The sequence below is a fragment of the Leptonychotes weddellii genome, chromosome 10 (genome assembly GCF_054177405.1).
Source record: "Leptonychotes weddellii isolate Sample4059 chromosome 10, ASM5417740v2, whole genome shotgun sequence".
In the NCBI taxonomy this organism is placed as follows: domain Eukaryota; kingdom Metazoa; phylum Chordata; class Mammalia; order Carnivora; family Phocidae; genus Leptonychotes; species Leptonychotes weddellii.
Window position 1 is genome coordinate 93,857,433 of NC_138378.1, and position 17,737 is coordinate 93,875,169.

At 42.0% G+C, this 17,737-nt stretch overlaps 1 protein-coding gene across 10 annotated transcripts in view; it reads left to right on the forward strand.

Moving 5' to 3' along the window:
- The window catches only part of SLC8A1 (solute carrier family 8 member A1), a 368,141-nt gene that overhangs the window by 305,620 nt on the left and 44,784 nt on the right, over positions 1 to 17,737 (forward strand). For 6 of the 10 annotated variants that reach the window (XM_081796872.1, XM_081796870.1, XM_081796871.1 and 3 more), the window contains exons 4-8: positions 1,521 to 1,541; positions 1,977 to 1,994; positions 5,871 to 5,939; positions 10,436 to 10,566; positions 14,487 to 14,586. In XM_081796872.1, the coding sequence (XP_081652998.1) occupies positions 1,521 to 1,541; positions 1,977 to 1,994; positions 5,871 to 5,939; positions 10,436 to 10,566; positions 14,487 to 14,586 (339 nt within the window). The remainder of the gene's footprint in view (positions 1 to 1,520; positions 1,542 to 1,976; positions 1,995 to 5,870; positions 5,940 to 10,435; positions 10,567 to 14,486; positions 14,587 to 17,737) is intronic. The other 4 variants (XM_031036827.2, XM_031036834.2, XM_081796869.1 and 1 more) reach the window with 3 other exon arrangements.

The window sequence follows — 17,737 nt, forward strand, 5'->3', positions numbered from 1 at the left end:
TGATGACTAGCATAGAAGATGATTAGATGGACCACTTTGTAAGAAATTTATACTTTTACATGTAAGGAAAAATATCAAATATATAGGACTAATTCCTATATGGACCCAACATTTGGGGGAATTTAATCTCACATTTGTAAGAACTCGCTGACTTCAGAGTCCATCAGAAAAAGGAAAAAAAAAAAAAATGTATGTCCCTGACCTAATCATGTCCCAAATGGTAACAGGAGCCGTTTGGAATGATGGAGAATGGAGCACTGGGGACCCATTTTAATGTGGCTATTTAATATGTTTCATAGGCAGTAGGCAGAAGGAAAAGGCACTAGAAAACTGAGCTGATTTCTTACAAAGATGGGATCAAAAATGCCTCATTAGCATACAGGAAAAAAGCACTTACTTCTAAATGTATTCCTCCAAAACACTGTCTTTTATCTAAAGGAAGAGCATCTTGGATACAGCTCTTTCAATTGTCATTTTAGTAAAATATGCCCTCATGTAAAAGCAAATTAAAATTCCTTGATAGCACTATCTGGTTTCACACCCTCCAAGTGGATTCTTGTCGCTATAAATAAAATTACTGACTTGTTTTAGAAAGTATCCTCTAATGCCACTAACCGTTAGCAGGAAAATGGGGCGGAAAACAGAACTGTAGCATTCCCCTCCACAGCTCCTAAAGAAATTTATATAATATGTTTAGCTAGGGAGCTTTCACCAAAATAAAGTGCTACTGTATAGTCTGGGTTTAAAGCACATAACCTGGAAGACAAATTATGGGATGCGATGCCCCCTCCCCACCACCTGCCTTGTCAGTTTCCATGGAATTATGTGTCCACAAGAAGAATTGTGATTGTCTAATTATAACATGCAGAAGTCATAGAGAAGGACACACAAATAAATGCAAATTCCTGGCACCCAAATTTTGAGGATTTAAAAAACATAAGCATCCCTTGACGGCCAAGGAATACCATGCAAATAGAACCTCCAGGGAGAGCTTTACGTTGGACCAAAGTCTCCTTCAGGCAGGGCAGCCAAAATGGAATTTCCGAAGATGTTTTATCTGTTTTCATTGAACGAAAGGTGTCACACCTGAGATCCTGGATGATTTAAGACTTCCATATGTTGAATTCAGTAACTCCTGGGCAATATTTAATGAGGAAGACTCACTCAAATGAAGTTAAGATTAACTTCATAAAACATTTCTACTCTATTTGGTAAACTAGATACATTTACTATATGTAAACATATATAGTAGAAATGTTTTATTAAATGCCAAGAAATAACAGATAAGGGGAATTGTATCCATATATAGTAAGTCACACACATTTGCAAAAACTTAGTGTTGGGATTGTTTATTAGAAATTATTCCCAATGCCACATTTCCCTGGGAGGCACCCACATTAGCAGGGCCTTCCTACCACTGGAATCAGATCTGCCTGGATTTCTTTCTGCTGATATTCCTCTTACTTTCATTATTCATCTGGTCTCTTATTCTGTGTTGTCTTTGTCTGTTTCCTCCACAGCCCTGTTATTGAATGAGCTTGGTAAGCATTTCATTTCTTCCATTTCCTTTCCATTTCTCTAGGTGATTTTCCATGAATGTCAGGTGGTACAGTAGTTTTCTGACCTTTATTTCTATTGATTTACTGGCAGGATTGTTGTGTAGGGCCATTGGCCTCCTTTTTGTGTAGGTTAGATAGTTAATATTCCATTTTTAGCTTAGTATGATCTTTTTAAAAACCAGTGATTGCTTAGGTCTGCACAAGAATGAAATGTGTGCACTAAGTCCCATAATCTTAAAAGAATGAGTAGTGATTAAATCACGAATGGATGTTACCCGATTTTTCTTAATTGTAAATGTAATTTGGCAAGTTGTTGTATCTTGGATGGGTGGCCAGGCAGTCCGATGTCACTGGTATTTGTCATTTAGAATGTAAGTTAAATAAATTGTAACATTTCTTCTTTTTTTTCTTTTTTAGGTGGCTTCACAATAACAGGTATGAATTTTTAAAGCTAATGACGTCAATTTTTATTTTTTTGCTTTCTGTCTTCGCCATATGTTGTTTACATTTTAAAAAATTGTTTCTCTTTTTTATTTGCTTTGAACGAAGGAAAATACCTATATGGTAAGACAGATTTTTTTTTTAATGTTCTTCATTTTCCCCCAAATGCCCTTAAAAATCAAACCAAAACCACATTTTATGTAACCTGTGTTAACATTTAGCTGTGGCACAAGGTGTGCTCTTGCTGATTTTACACACTTAACATTGTACACATTAACAATGTGTGTATTGTGTTTATGTACAAGCAAATCTGTATGGAGAACCTGTAACTGTTCACATTTTGATACTGGTCGATTTGAAAATGTTCATGTAGTGCTGATGATGTGCAGTGTATTCTGCTAGATGCTCCAGGGTACCAGATTAGATAAGACAATCACTGGCCTCAAGGAAACATAGGGATTGACATCCAGGACCAAGCTCGGTCTCCTAATACTATATGATGCCCTGATAGCAGAGGGCAGAGCCGTCCCTTCTCTTCATTCCACGACACCAGTCTGAGCCCTCTTTTGGGACTTCGGTTTGAGCATTATTAACATGACCCCTAGAAGTGCATTACACAGTGATCTATACAAACCCAAAACGCCACTCAAAGGGTTTAAAACTCTTAAATTCATATTGGCATCCATCCTGCGTTGATCACGTCACTTAACACAACTCTAAAGCTATTTTCTTGTGTACAGAAGGAAGAAGGTGTCTCCTTACAGTATCCTCCCTTTTGACCCTAAGTTTATTCCCACCCTTTCAGAATCATCTAGGCAGATTTAGAGAGAGAGAGAGAAATATCAAATGGTCAGCATGATGTGTCTGAAACTGCAGGTTAAAGATGTCCCTAAGGGCATCCTACTGGCCACAGCGTTTTCCTATATATTGTGCAGATAACACTACTGTAATTATTTTTTTTCTGCAATCAGCTGAACCAAAATACTTAAAGGAGGAAATATTCCCCCAGATTCCAATTTTGCAAATGCTGTGGTAAGGGAGTTGGGGGTTAATTAAACCACTGTTCTTGTAAACTCATGATCAGGTAGTTCCAGGATGATTCTATCCCAAGTAGAACTTTCTGAATACGAGCAATTTCACAGGGGCTGTTGGCTCTCCACTGCTTCTCTCCAGACATGGCATCTAATGACAAAATGATCCAAAGACTCTCAGAGACACAGAAATTGAAAAGGATAAAAACGTTAAACAGGACAAGTCCTCATAGAGGATTTTTAAAATCTGAGCCATCTGAAGCTCTCCCAGGTCAAGTCTCCCTCACTGTGCGCTGCTGAAGATGCTATTTTTGAATCTAATGCAGGAATTTCCATTTATTTTAAGTTGGTTATCCTTGTGAGATTTGAGGAAGGTAGAAATTGGGGAAGACAGCCTTCATGGCTTCTGAAGTAATTAGAAAGAAAAAGTCAACCATTTTAGAAATAGTACAGTGTCTAGCAACACCTTCAGCCTTACGCAGCCTGATACTGAGATCTTCACCAAAAATCTTGGGCTATAGAATGCTTTGTTAAAATGCATTGATATATTTAGATATTTTCCTATTTTCCTTATTGACTATGTCAGGATTTTGCTTTTAGGGCCTTCCTTCCCTATCACTTGAAGTATCTAGGTAGTAACAGAATCCTATTTTTCTTTTCTCAGGAATTCTTCATATCATGTTCTAGAATATCTGTCTGGTAATGTCCAACATTCCCTGCCTAGGACACATCTTGCATTCAAGAGAACAGAATCACTTCTTCCAAAGATTCCTATCATTTTGTGTACTTACTTCATTAAGTTCTTTCTTATGGCTTCAATTTGAAATAATAGTTTGTCTATTGTTACCACCTTTTCCCAACACTTGAAATTGATACAGTTAGAACAAGTCAATGTTCCAAAAACTCTCTGGGAATCTCTACATTGGCCTGTTCTTCTCACAGTATATGACCCTTCTTCTCCCAATCCAGGTCAGAATGCCTGGGATCCACTCTCTATAGATGCCCTGGGGAAGGTTCAAAAACTTAGGTCTACACAGTGAAAAGCAGCTTTAAGTCTAAAGAACTTTTCTTTGAAGTCAATTTGAGGCTTTGAAGTCAAGGCTTTGAGATGCAGGGGCAATAAAGAAGAATTAATCTAGCCCTTGGACTCTGCCTGCAGCTTTTATATGGTTTTGTGCAGCTGAGTGTGAAAATCTAAATTTGAAACAGGATATATGGAAATTGAAAAAGTCATTTGGTCCACAGCCCAATATATTTCAGAGATTTCATTAGTGGTGGACATTAAGTGCTGGAGGTGATTTTGGAATTTGCAAATCTTTACGTGTTGCTCCTAGACCTCGCCTCTTTGAAAGGCCCTTGTTGGAAACTATGATCTCATTGTCCCTTGACCTTTTCGGCATATAATATGATAACCCCCTATACATTATAGCTCATTAGAGTTTGTAAAGCATTTCGTATTCATTATATCATTTAATCTTCAGCCTTATGGAGTACGATTTTATTTTTCTCACTTATAGGGAGGAAATGAAGGTTGAAAGCGATTAATTAATCTACCCCAAATCACCCATCCAGGATTCAGAGCCTGGCCCTCTGACTTTAAGTCCACAGCCATTTGATGAGTGTTCTAACCCCAGCACTTTCATCTCCTCCCTTTCAGTCTCTTTATTCCTACCTTCATCTTAACCCCTTGGCAATCCAAAGCCCAGCTATGCCACATAAATGCCATCAGTGTGAATGCCAGTCAAATGAGAAATGAGGGGGACCCTGGAAGGGGGAAACTAGAGCACCTTAATTTGTATTGTTTAAAAAAATTAAGGGTTCTGGTTCAATTTGGAGAGGAGAAAGGCATGTCTGATTCCCCAAACAGGCAGCCATAGAGTTATATATTAAAAGTCAATATACTTCTTTAAAAGTTGCTTTCCCAATTATATTATGCTCATCATATAATAGACTTTAACAAGGTACATGGCTTTTTTAAAACATTTCAATCACTCCAGTATCCGGGGTAGAGGAACAAATCCCCTTCAACTTTAGCTTCATTTACAATTGAGGAAACTGAGTCTCAGAGAAGAGAAATGCTCTGCTCTACCCAAATTTCGATGGCAAACATATATGGCAGAGTTGGCACGAAGTCCCAATCTCATGATTCTCAGATCAGTTCAAGGTAGCTCTTGGTAGAAGCCAACAGCAGGTAGATTTGGCAGTCAACTGAGCCAGAAGTTTAATGAAAACCCTCGGCCTAGGTAACCCAACGGTTACTGTGATGATGGCAGACCCTTGCAAAGCCTACCAGTGTATGAAACCTTCTCCCAGTCGGACTGCTCGGGAAATAGATAAGTATGTTCCCAGATGCTAAGTTACTCAACCCTCAAACAAACCTGTAATATGGATGGAGCAGGTGCTAATATCCCCATTTACCTGTGGGGAAACTGGGGAAATGGCCTGCTCAAGGTTATGTCATTGGCAACAGTAGGCTTCAAAACCAAGTTACCTGTCATCACACTAAGTGCTTTCCATTGTTTCACGAGGCCTCTGGAAGCAGTAACTTGAAGGACAAGGACACTCCACTTCAGAGGCCTGCAGGAACCTAGCTGCACCCCCTCTTGAGGAGTGTGTGGTTCATTCACATAATCTGGTTTGCCTCATAGCACACTTGACCCATTTATTTGCTCACTTCTTTGGCCTCCATAGGAGTGGCCTCTAACCACTCAACCCCCAAACTAACACTGCTTGTGATGTGTGCATCTGGGTGCGATGTTTAGCCGACTAATTCCGCAGAGCTCTGGTAGCAAACCAACGCAGTCCATTCTAACGATTTTCTGCCTGTCCTTTTCGCTAGGCCAACCTGTCTTCCGGAAAGTTCATGCTAGAGAACATCCTATTCCCTCTACTGTAATCATCATTGCAGGTACTCAGTGCATCATGGTCTTTGAAAACCACGGTTTAATTTGCTTGAAGTTAACTGCCTTCAAGTGTCCTTTAAGTCTTTAGACATTAAAGTAGCACAGTTTGGCCCGTGTCCCCACTAGAACATTGCTAAATGGTGCAGTGGTTTCTCTGAAGCTCCGAGCATGGTGGGTCCGTAACAAAACACACGCGCATCCACGCAGGACAGGAGGCCTGGTGGAGGGAGCAGCACAGGCCTGCAAAGAAGGTTGACTGCCATGGCCTCTCGCTCTCAAGTTTCAATAGACTCCAGATTTCTTGCAAATCTCCCTCCTCAAACACGGGTCTTTCCTTCCAAGTATAATGGCGTTTCTTTAAAAGCAAGCTGTACTTCTTTCTAGAACTTGCCCTCTTGCCTCCAGGCAATGTTAGCCACATATGCATGGGTGATAGTAGATCTGTGGGGCTTCTTCAGAGGGAACATCGCCAGGGTGACTAGAGGATCACACAACCATCCCGGGTCTACTGTAAGCTTAGAGCCCAGGCAGCATCTCCAAGTCTGCGTGAGGACAGGGATGGTCATTCCTCAGTCATCCCCATTGCCATCACTGGCCATGGTGGGAGAAACATTTCCTCCTTTCCTCATCCTCACATGCCACTTCCCTACTCGATAATCATGATACCAAGACCTCACTGCAGACTTGTTCCAGAAAATTCCTAGTGGAAATAAATAGACCAGTCTCCTTAGGCTCTAACCAGCAAGGCCAGTCAGGTGCTGAAAACTGTCAAGAGGTCTCTACTCTCAGACTTGTCACAGCACAGATCTGAGTGAAGGATTAAAATAACCTTGAGCAAAGTGTCCCACCGCTGGCCTTGTACCCCTTTCCGAATTTGACATTGTTGGTTAAGATTAAAGATTGCCACGACGTGAAAGAATAGCAACAGTAGCTCCTCAGGTGCAGATCTGCATGGGGTTGTTCTGTTTTCTAATAGGGATTCTCCCTCTGAGCCCTTCCCCTCTCATGGCCCTGCTGCTTCAAAAAGCAGCTGAGCCAGAAAGCATTAGCAGCAGCCTTTTCAGACATCCCAGGTACCTATTAGCTTCTGTAATTTGTCATTTGCAAAATCAATTACTCAAAAGAAGGGACGTCCTCTACTGGTGGTTTTATCACAGGCTGGTTTTATGTCCTGTCAATACAGATTTTAACAGGGTGTATGAATTATCCATTTGATCTTTAGGTTGTGTTAGTTAGTTAAGACCGTGATGTTATGTGATTGATTATCAACTTCTCAGTAAAATATGGTGAATTTAAAAAGCGTACATGTATCTGTATGGAGAGACAGAAACAGAGAATGACTTTTCTGTCTGAGAAGCAAAACTAAAACGGCAGCATGTTGTCACTGGGGCATAAATAAGGAGGTGAAACTGACGTGGCCAGAGTGAAATGGACTGCATTTGATCCAGCATTCAAAGTGAAAAGGAAACAAAACAAAACAAACAAAAATAAAGTGAAAAGGAAACAAACATAATAGACGATCCCAAAAAATGGTGTTCAACTATTTCCCCAATCAATAAAAGATACTAAAGAGAGGACACTTTTTAAAACATAGTCCCAGCTCTCTTCTTTGCCAGTATCAAAAATCTGCACCATAGATACTAATTTATCAGGATCGTTGTAGAGCAACGATCCAGTTGTCTCCTCTCCATTACATAGAATTCTCCCTTAAATGTTCGTGACATTTACTAAGTGAAAATAGCCCTGACCCCTCCATGACATTATGCCTTTGTGCTTTGACTTCGGTCTGTGGAATGCCCCTTCTTACTCTACCACCTCCTACCCCAACCTTAGCACCACCTTCCCCTGGCAAGCTTCTCTGCAGGTTTCAACGCCAATTTTAAATATGTCCTCTTTCCTGAAGTCTTCCCTGACTCCCTTAGGCAGAGCAAGCTGCTTCCCCACCCTGACCCCTCAGCCCTTACCTTGCTGCACTAGAAGTTGTCCCATCTCTTTGCCTCACCTCCCATGTGAACAATGAACAAAGGATCTTTATATGCATAGAACAAATGTCAGGAACTAGTTACAGGCATAATGGTACCAAACGAAGCATTTCTTCCTGATCCAAAGGACTGAAAGATGATTAAAAAGGGAATAACCTGGGCGCCTGGGTGGCTCAGTTGGTTGGGCGACTGCCTTCAGCTCAGGTCATGATCCCGGGGTCCTGGGATCGAGTCCCGCATCGGGCTCCCTGCTCAGCGGGGGGTCTGCTTCTCTCTCTCCCACTCCCCCGCTTGTGTTCCCTCTCTCGCTGTGTCTCTCTCTGTCAAATAAATAAATAAAATCTTTAAAAAAAAAAAAAGGGAATAACCTTTTTAATCACTGTGATTTGATTTCATTTACTACCATGTCCATTTATCTAATACCATGTTCCAAATAATTTCATTTTGTGAAATATGGTATTAAACACTGCTACCACGTGACCTTTCTTTTGTAATTTCCTCAGTTTTCTACCTAAATTGCCTTGAACCCCATTTAAAGCAACTTACCATTTATAAGTAAATTACAGAAAAGGAAGCCATAATAAATATTCACTCCCAATGGCTTTGCAAATCAAAAATAAGCCCAGTTTTTCTTCTGGAAAAATAATTTTCATTTGATGTACGTCTCTAAAACATCCATGTTCAGCCAAGGTTTTGACCAAAGACACTAATGTGACCTGCTGCTAAGAAACTACCAACAACCTTATCCTGGGTTCAAGGATCAGAAAGCAGTGGGAATCACAATATGATTGATTTGAGCACTGGGTAGATTGGACATCACATATCCCAGCGTCCCACTTCCTTGACTACACATAATTTCAAGGACAAATCCTACGCACACCAGTTGTAACCCTTTGCCCTCTCTTGGGTCATAACTTCCCGAGCCTACTATAAAACACATTACTACTTTTACAGTTAAAAGTAATCTCCTCTCCTTTGCATATACTAACTTTCAGCAGTTTCTGGCCAGTTCAAAATCACGTATTTTTTAGTCTTTATCTAATTTCCTTGGGGCCCCGTAAAAACTGGGAATAGAAAAGCAGATTCTAAAATATTCCTTTAGGAAGACACTATTGAGTACGTACTAAAGAGTTAATTAATATGCTCCATTCTGCTTCTGCCTTGGGTAGGTTTTGACACTTGGTATATAAAATGCTAGCGGTATCCCTAGCCCCTCTGCTCCATGCCCTAGCAGTGAACCACCTGCCTAGGAACCAGTTCTCTACAAAATTTGCTAGAGCATCAAATGGAACCACCACAGCAAGGTCCTCAGCAGAGGGAAACCATGTCTTTGGAGGGAATGAGAGGTGTGGACTCCTACAGAGCTGATGCCTAAAGGCAAAAGGCAAGAAGAGTGGGCTAGAAGTCCCTCCCTTTCTCATGTTTTCCTCAGTCAACAGATTCCTACTGCAGGCGGTTTGCCTGGAAAGTTCTAGAAGCAAAAGCATCAGGGCTGAGGTCTTTCCATACCACCATACTACTTCCTTGGAGATGAAGTACATTTGACTTGACTCTGAGGGAAAGTAGCCTGTCTTGTTCCAGCATCCTGGGCCTGAAGGATAAGGAGGTAGCGTGATTATAGGAACATTGTTTGCCCTTCACATGTGCATGGCCTTTTCAGTCTGGGATTTATCCTAATGATCTTCACACAGAGAGGAGCCAACTGTGAGCTTCCTCTCATTAATGGACTCTCAAGTCCATTAACATTTTCTTAACACCCACTAGCCTCTCCTGGAGTGTCAGCTACATGGTGGTTCTGGAAATAATCACGCTTACATGGTGAGTAGTATTAACTCCCAAAGGCCTCACCTTTGCCCTCCCTGTTTACTTTAAGATGAACGTGGTCAAGGTCTTCCTAACAAATGCAAACTTTCCACCAGAGAGAGGAAGCACTAGAGCAAACAGGCATCTTGGTGAAATGGAATGGATGTTTTGCTTCTTAACTTGCAACAGGGGCTCTGGCTAAGAGCAGAATTTCCCTTCCGCCAACTCGTGGGCCCTGGGGCATTTTCTGTTGCCTCTAGAAAGTGGAGAGGAAGAGGCCAGATTCCTCCATCCCTTGTGTGACTCTAGCATTTTTCATTGTGGTTCCTTTGGTCACCTGCTAAGGGAATGTGTGCAAACAGCCAGATGACCCAGCATCACAGGGGACAATTAGGTGATTCCCTCAACAGGGACAATGTGCAGGCAGAGACTTTCTCGGTGACATGCGTCTATATGTTGCTTTCCTGATCTGCACATTGGCTTATGCTCAGGTTGTGGGTCATCATATCCACTTGCTGTCAACAAGCACAACAGCGATGTGCTGCCTGACCTGCCCAGAGCCTCTGTCCAATTCTCCCCTCGACTGATGATCTCGCCCGAGGGACTTTTAGTGGGTCATCAGGGCTTCCTTCCTTCTTGGTTTTCTTGTAGCAGAAAACAGGGATTTCCAAAGAGGATTGAGCACACTGCTAACTTCTTGCCCTTCCCTTTCACAGAGGAATGTGATGACAGGCAACCACTGACCAGCAAAGAGGAAGAGGAGAGGCGCATTGCAGAAATGGGGCGCCCCATTCTGGGAGAACACACCAAGCTGGAAGTGATCATTGAAGAATCCTATGAATTCAAGGTATGCTTACCAACACTGCCCACAGGGGAGGCCAGGTCTAGCTTGGAACCAAGACTATTCATAGTGTTAGCAATTTCGGGAACCGGCTCATTAACCGAGAAGCTTTTCAGAGCAGAACTAGAATTGGAAAGTTGGTAGGGAACCAAGAGGTCCTGCAAACCAAACAGTATCAGAACCAGGGTCCAGAGGGTGGCATCTGTCCCTGCATAGGGTCAGGGGTGCCCCAAAGGGAGGACGTTGTCCGAGGGGATAGCAAGGAAGAAGCAAAGGTAGATTCCAAGAGATTGTTCTGTGTGGAAGGGACCAGGCTGTATTTGAAGGGAATAAATCTATCAGAAGCAAAGCATTCGCACTGCTGACAATTAGGAGGCTTTTGTTGTGGAGGGGAGATGGTAAGCTCTCCCTATAGCACATCCATCCCATTGACAAGTTCTCATTTATATTTAGTCCTCTTCAGATCCTAGGACCTATTAGCACAGTCAACATACCGAAGGTATATAGTGCCTATAACCAGAGAGTTTACAATTGAGCTGATAAAATTGGATTCCTGGTTCTCTGGGTGATGAAAGTAATTTTTCAGAAGTTAATCAGGTGGACCTTAGGGTAAGCTTAGCATTTTGAGGCGAAACTTCCTGTCCATCTTAGGTGCTCCCTCTGCCCCCTATCCCACCTTCCATCCCACTGCGTGCACACAGCCCTGATGTCTGAGAAGACCCTTCAGGAGAGCCACACTTGACTTCTGCAGTGGGACATGAAAAGGAACATTGTTCTCTGGTTTTCCAGAACCACAAACCCAGATGGCAGATGTATTTTCCCCACTTATTTTTCCAAAGCAGACTCTGCTCCTCTTTGCAAAACCAGAATGAGGATCTCAAAAGAAAGAAGCAGGCCAGAAACTTGAAAGCCTCAGTATTTTATCTTAGATATTTCATATCAGTGGTCTCTTTTCCTTTAGCTGGATCCATTAATTATTTTTTAAAATTGGTCCACAAAGTGAGGTGCCTGATAGGAGACAGGTAGAAAGAAAAAATGTCTTTTGCAATCAAAGTGGAATTTTTAAGATAAAAATGCAATTAAACTTCCCCCTTCAGGCTGCTACAAATCACTGTTTCTTTCATTCATTCCCACGGAAAGAAGGAGCAGGGGTAAAGACCGGGACCAGTGCTTTCTAGGCAGACCCCAACTATCAGAGCTCAGCTGTTGTTCGATCTAGAACCTGCCTCACTCTACACGTAAGACTGGCACACATACACACACAGGTTCCCTGTGATCGCGGGGTACAGATGACTCAGACTGTCCATTTCTATGGACCAGTCTGTCCAGACGTATTCAACCTCCCTCTTCCTCATTCACCCTCTTTTCATCTGGAATCAGAGGGCCTGGTGCAAGCTTGCCCCCACCCCCAGGGCTCTCATGGGGAATAATTGTGTGTTCTCTCCCTTATGGGACAACCCTCAACCTTCCCCTTCCACGTACCCATGACTAAGAGGAGCAATCACAGAAATTTCTGGAGGAAGCATTGGGTTGGGCATGGCAGGGCACAGTCTCCTAGGCAGCAAAGCTTTCTTGGGTCCAGAGTTCTCTCTGGTAACCACTCCAATGGCCTGAACATTTCAAAGTCCCCCAGTCTCTTTACCTAAGTTCACTTGTTCAGGGTTCTTATCTTCCTAGAATAGCTCCCATAGACTATTTCCTCCCACCTCCTCGAAGTTCATCAGTAGTTACTGTTAACACAAAAGGGAAATTGGGAGCATGTCCCTGAGGTGCCCTCAAATATCAATTTTGATATTATGTCATCCTTTTAAGAAATTTCTTTTTCTAGACCATAGCTCTTTTAAAGACCTTTTTCAAAGCTCTCAGAACTGCTTGAAGACCCAAATCTGGGTGATACCTCACAATGTCCCACTCTGTCTTTGCCCACTGGGTTCTTTACTATGTTGTGACTAAGGGCTTGACTTTCCTAATACCCACCATTGAGGGTGAGGTTACAACAATCGCTTCCAGGTCTAGGGCAGTGAGAGTTGATCATTGGCATATAGGAAACCTCCAGGAGAATATAGATGAACAGGTCCAAGTTCAAATTCATCTTAGTCAGTCCCCCTCCTCCCATAGGTCAAGGGAGGACGCATATGCAAATTAAGTCCCAGGTAGAACCCAGGCTATCCCATAGTCCCCCAGGGTCGACATGAACTAAAGTTTATAATCTACCCTGGGTTTTTCCTCCACATAAATTTTAACTTTCATTTATTTTAAAACTTTGTTCTTTAGAGAGATTTCTTGAGGCAAGTCTGTGTGTTGAGCTCTTAACAGCAGTTTCTCTCTTCATTGTTTATCTGCCAGGTGATGGGATTCTCTGCCTTGGCATCAGAACAGAGGGCTCCCTTGGGGAGGCCTGTTCCACGTTTTCAAGACATTTAGGAAAGATCAAGGTCATTTCTTGCTACATTCTCCACAGAACTTTGAACTGGCATCAGCCAAGATACTCAGAGTGCTTGATGAAATGGGGCTGAGGCCAGAGAGAAAAGACATGCTTGTCATGTGCTTCAAGTTATCGTGGCCAAGAGCAGTGACAGAGCTGTTATCAGGGGCACTGGCATTTCGAGACACAGGCTCAGAGTGGAGAGGTCACCACCCTGAGGAAACAACTGAGCAAAGAATGTTGAAAATACAGAGTGGGCCAGTGGGAGATGGGCCTTTTGGTGCTTATCATCTCTATGTTCACACGACCCTTGTTGAACGAACCCACTTAACATTCTGATTGAGCTTTGGCCTTCCATACAGGCTGCTCAGATCCCATTTTCCTTGCTCCCAGTTTGCTGATAACTTGCTCTATTCCCAAACCGTAGTCAATTCAGGTACATTGCATTAAACATGTACAGAGTTTGACCTCAGACAAATAATATGTGTTTTCTGCCTCTTTGCAATTAGTGGGAATTCGAGGATGCTCTGACAGTAAGTGTAGATGTGTGGTAGACTAGTCCGTGTGGTAGTTTCTCTGGGAAGAGTGGCCTCATGTCCTGGAAGTGACCCTTCTCCCTCTAGTCACTATGATTTGTGGTAGCGCTTTGGGTGCATCTGCTTGCTTAGTTTTCCTGTGAACGTTTGGCTATTCCTGTTGTTCCCTTAACTGACATTTAGAAAGCTAGAGAGTGCTAATTGTATAAAACCAAGTGCTTAAAAAAAAGTCTGAGAAAAAAAAAAGTCTAAAGAGAAAATAAAGTCTAAAAGGAAGAGTAAAGCATGGGGAAATTCGGAGCTACACCAATTGCCATGGGCCCTAAGCCCTGTGAATTCACCTGTTCTTGTCTCGTCTTTTCTTGCTTGCAACAGAAGTAGAGTTAGAGTGAATTCTCTAACAGCTGCCTGGCTGACAAAATCAGTAGCCAAAGAAAAATCTATTTATTGATGAGCATGCAGGAGCAACCTTGGAGCTCTGCTGTCTGGCTGCGTTTCATTGACAAACAAAAGTACAATAATAATGGTTTTTAGTTTCATAATCTATCTACCAACTGCGGCTATTCTGAGATATGTAATGCTGAGCAGGTCATATCTTAATTCAGTTGTAGGCAGCATCCTACAGATGAAGCCAGGAGAGAAGCCAATCCATAAAGCATTCAAGGGGAAGGGGTGGGCTTTTGCAACATCTGCTGTCCTTAAACACTGAGGCCATTCTTCCTTGGCCATTAGACAGTGAAGGAAGCTCATATCTGCTATGAAGAAATTTCTATTTCAGAAGGGTTCCAAGCAAGGACTATGCTTGTTTGCATAATCGTGACAGTGTTTGATGTCAACACTTGTTCCGAGCTTAACATCCGCCATCCCTTGTAGAACTCTGGGATTTCAGAATTAACAAGGCCTTAGATTTCCCGAGGCCTTAACCAACCCAGCAGTTATTATCTTATTCTTTCCAACCTTTCTAGAGTACCGTGGACAAACTTATTAAGAAGACAAACTTAGCCCTTGTGGTGGGGACAAACAGCTGGAGGGAGCAGTTTATTGAAGCAATCACTGTCAGTGCTGGTGAGTGCCTTTCTCTGCATGCTATCAATTACCACCACCCAAACTGCACTTGCTTTTCCCACTGTGATCACTTGGTCTGTGTCAAAGCACCGGAGAACTTCCAGGGTAAAATGAAAAGGGAAATAAATGTATTTGTTGCTCACCTGCACATTTCGGAGACTGATTTAGACTTTCTAGATGAAGCAAATGTCTTCAAACGTGGCATTCTTCTCCATCTACGCTGTGTCTTTCTCTCTGGAAATAGACGAGATAAATTGCAAGGCTTTTGTTGTCTCTACCTCACAGATAGCCAATCACGAGGCTTTGTCTGGAAAATTCCCTGAAGGCAGGAGAAGTGGCCAAGTGAAGGTCACAAAGGAGGCAGCAAACTCCCAGGTGGGATGAGGGGACTTTAAGACCCTTCACCACTCCCATCTGTGTCATTTTACACTCTTCAACAACGTCTAACAAAATAAGCCTCTGCACTGGCTCTGGAAGTGGAAATAGAATCACATTCTGTTTCTTCCTCTACAAGCAGAGTCTTATTTAGGAAAATCCTACAAAAATGAAGTTGTTTTCAAGCTCAAGGAGTCAGAGACCTGAGGGAATTAAAAACAGAAAGAAGCGTCTTTTTCCTGGATTGTCAAACCTTGTCCCTTGTCTGTGTGATTTTATAAAGACAGAGGAAAGTCTCTCTCCAAGATACATGAAAGCAACACCGTTATGGGCTCCACTACCCCCCAGTTCTTCTGCTCTATCTCTACTCGTTCTTTCTCTTTAACATTCCCCACAGGTTCATCTTCTGTTGCAACTAATGAACAAAACTAGAACTTTTAAAATAGTGATTCCCACCGTAAAGTACAGAGCCAGCATCACTGGTGGCTGGGCCATGACTCCTAACCCAACCCCCTCTTTCCAATCTGCCACAGAACCATTTGGCAGATCTCTGAAGCACTGTGGGAACAGAGGGTGGTAAAACTTTCATGCCTCTTTATTATTAGTGCTGTTTATAATCACACTTTGGTTTCTTGAGATTGAGTATACAAAGGAAATTTATGAACATTCAATGGTGGGAAACTGCTTGGAGAATAGATTTGGAGTTTACCCGCAAATTCTACTTAGGGGAGGGGAAAACTCCCTGTCTTAGTCCCTCTGGGCTGCCATTACCAAATACCAGAGAATGGGTGGTGTATAAACAAGCTCACAGCTCAAGAGGCTGGAAAATCCAAGATCAAGACACTGACAAATTTGGTGTCTGGTGAGAAGCCACTTCCCGGTTCATAGACAGCTGTCTTCTTACTGTGTCCTCACATGGAAGAGTGAGCAAGAGAGATCTCTGAGGTCTTTTTTATAAAGATACCAATCTCATCCATAGGGCTTTGTCCTCATGGCCTAATCACCTCTCAAAGGCCCCACCTCCTAATACCATCATATTGGAGACTAGGTTTCAACATATGAATTTGGGGGTGGGGGGGCCACAGTCAGTCTACAGCACTCCCTCACTATGGCTTATGTTTTTCTAGAAATCTAACATTAGTATCTGAGATACGAGCTATACTCCGTCTTCACAGAGACAAAAACTAAAAGGACAAAACTGGCTCAAATAAGAAAGTGCTGATGAGGCCAGTTGAAAACATTAAAAATAATAAAATTGTTTTATGAGCTTTGATATACCAGAATCAGCACATTAAAAACATTAAAAGCAACACAAACTTTAATGAACCATTCCCAATGGTTCCCAGGTTTCCTTGGGCTGAAGATATATGAGCATTTATATAATGGTCACAAGCTGGAGATCATTAATTCATGTTTCTATATGTCAATCATTGTTCTTGGTGGAAGAGATACGACAGCGCGTGAAACAGAAAGACAGCCCTACCCAAGTGGAGCTTATATCCTGCTGAAGGAGATAGCGAATAAGGCAAATAAGGAAATAAAGTGTATGTATGATGGTGAGCTTGTCGTGGAGAACAACAAAGCTGTGGAGAGAGACAAGAAGTATGTGTAGGGGCCGCACTGGGCTGTGGCCAAGAAGACACCATCGACAGACCCATTAATGATGCAGTTTGTTTTCTAGCAGTGGAGTGGGTTTGTGTTGCTTTATTTACACATTCTAGTAACTCCCAGAGACCAGAGGAGACCTTTTATGGTGGCAAAGGGCAGCTTTAAACAGTGAGAGAGATTATGCCAGGCACAAGACCAAAGTTGTGATCCTGGTCAAAATAGGTATAGAGTGAAACAATGCTAAAGATGTTAATACTCCCTTACTTTAAGGGGGCGGATTTGGGTTTGCAAACACTTCCATATATAATGTTGAATTAAATCCTCTCCACATCGTGGGTCATAGGTGTTATGATTATCCTTATCTTCTAGAACCTGAGCATTGATTGGTGAGGCAGTATTCACTTTGGAAGAGCGCTCAGTCCTAATCTACCAAGTACCAGTCCAATGGGCTGACTACCTCCCTTAAGAGAGAGAGGTTTCAAAATGAGGAAAATTGCTCCCCACCTCTGCCACCTGTGTCTCCTTGAGGGACACTGGTCTTGTCACCTCTCTGGTACCACGGTTTCAGCACTCTCTCTATGGGACAAGTTCTTGCCCAAATCCTTTGAAGAACTGTTGTTAATGAATGAAATGTAAAACCTCTCAAGTGTTCTTATTTGTCATGCAGTATGTTGTGTTTTATGTTTCTAAATGACTGCTTGGGGATAATACAAAATTGCTCAGAAATTTGCAGGCTGCTGGGTAAATTGACCTTATTTACAATTTTGAGACAAAATATCAGAAAAGCAAACCCATATTTTATGGGCACTAAATCACATGAAGGGCAGTTAGAGAGCTCAATATTTGTCCTTATGATTAAATTTAAGTGTCTAAAGAATGTTAATATTCTTTAGTTGTTAAATGGGCAATAAAATTTGTAAAGCAACATTTATTGAAAACAGACTTTCATTAGATTTTAAGATTTCATGGCTAAAGAGTTGAGAATCAGAACCCTTTGCCTTATTAAAAATATTAAATTGCTTTTAAACAGCTCTACTGAGAGGCTTTTGCCTACAGAATTTTCTGTGCGAAATTGAGTCTATGTATCTTGCTAAACAAAAATAATAATTTTGGAAATAGGATTTTGCTTCTGTTTCTCACTGATTATATTTAAATTAGTTTCGAGGTA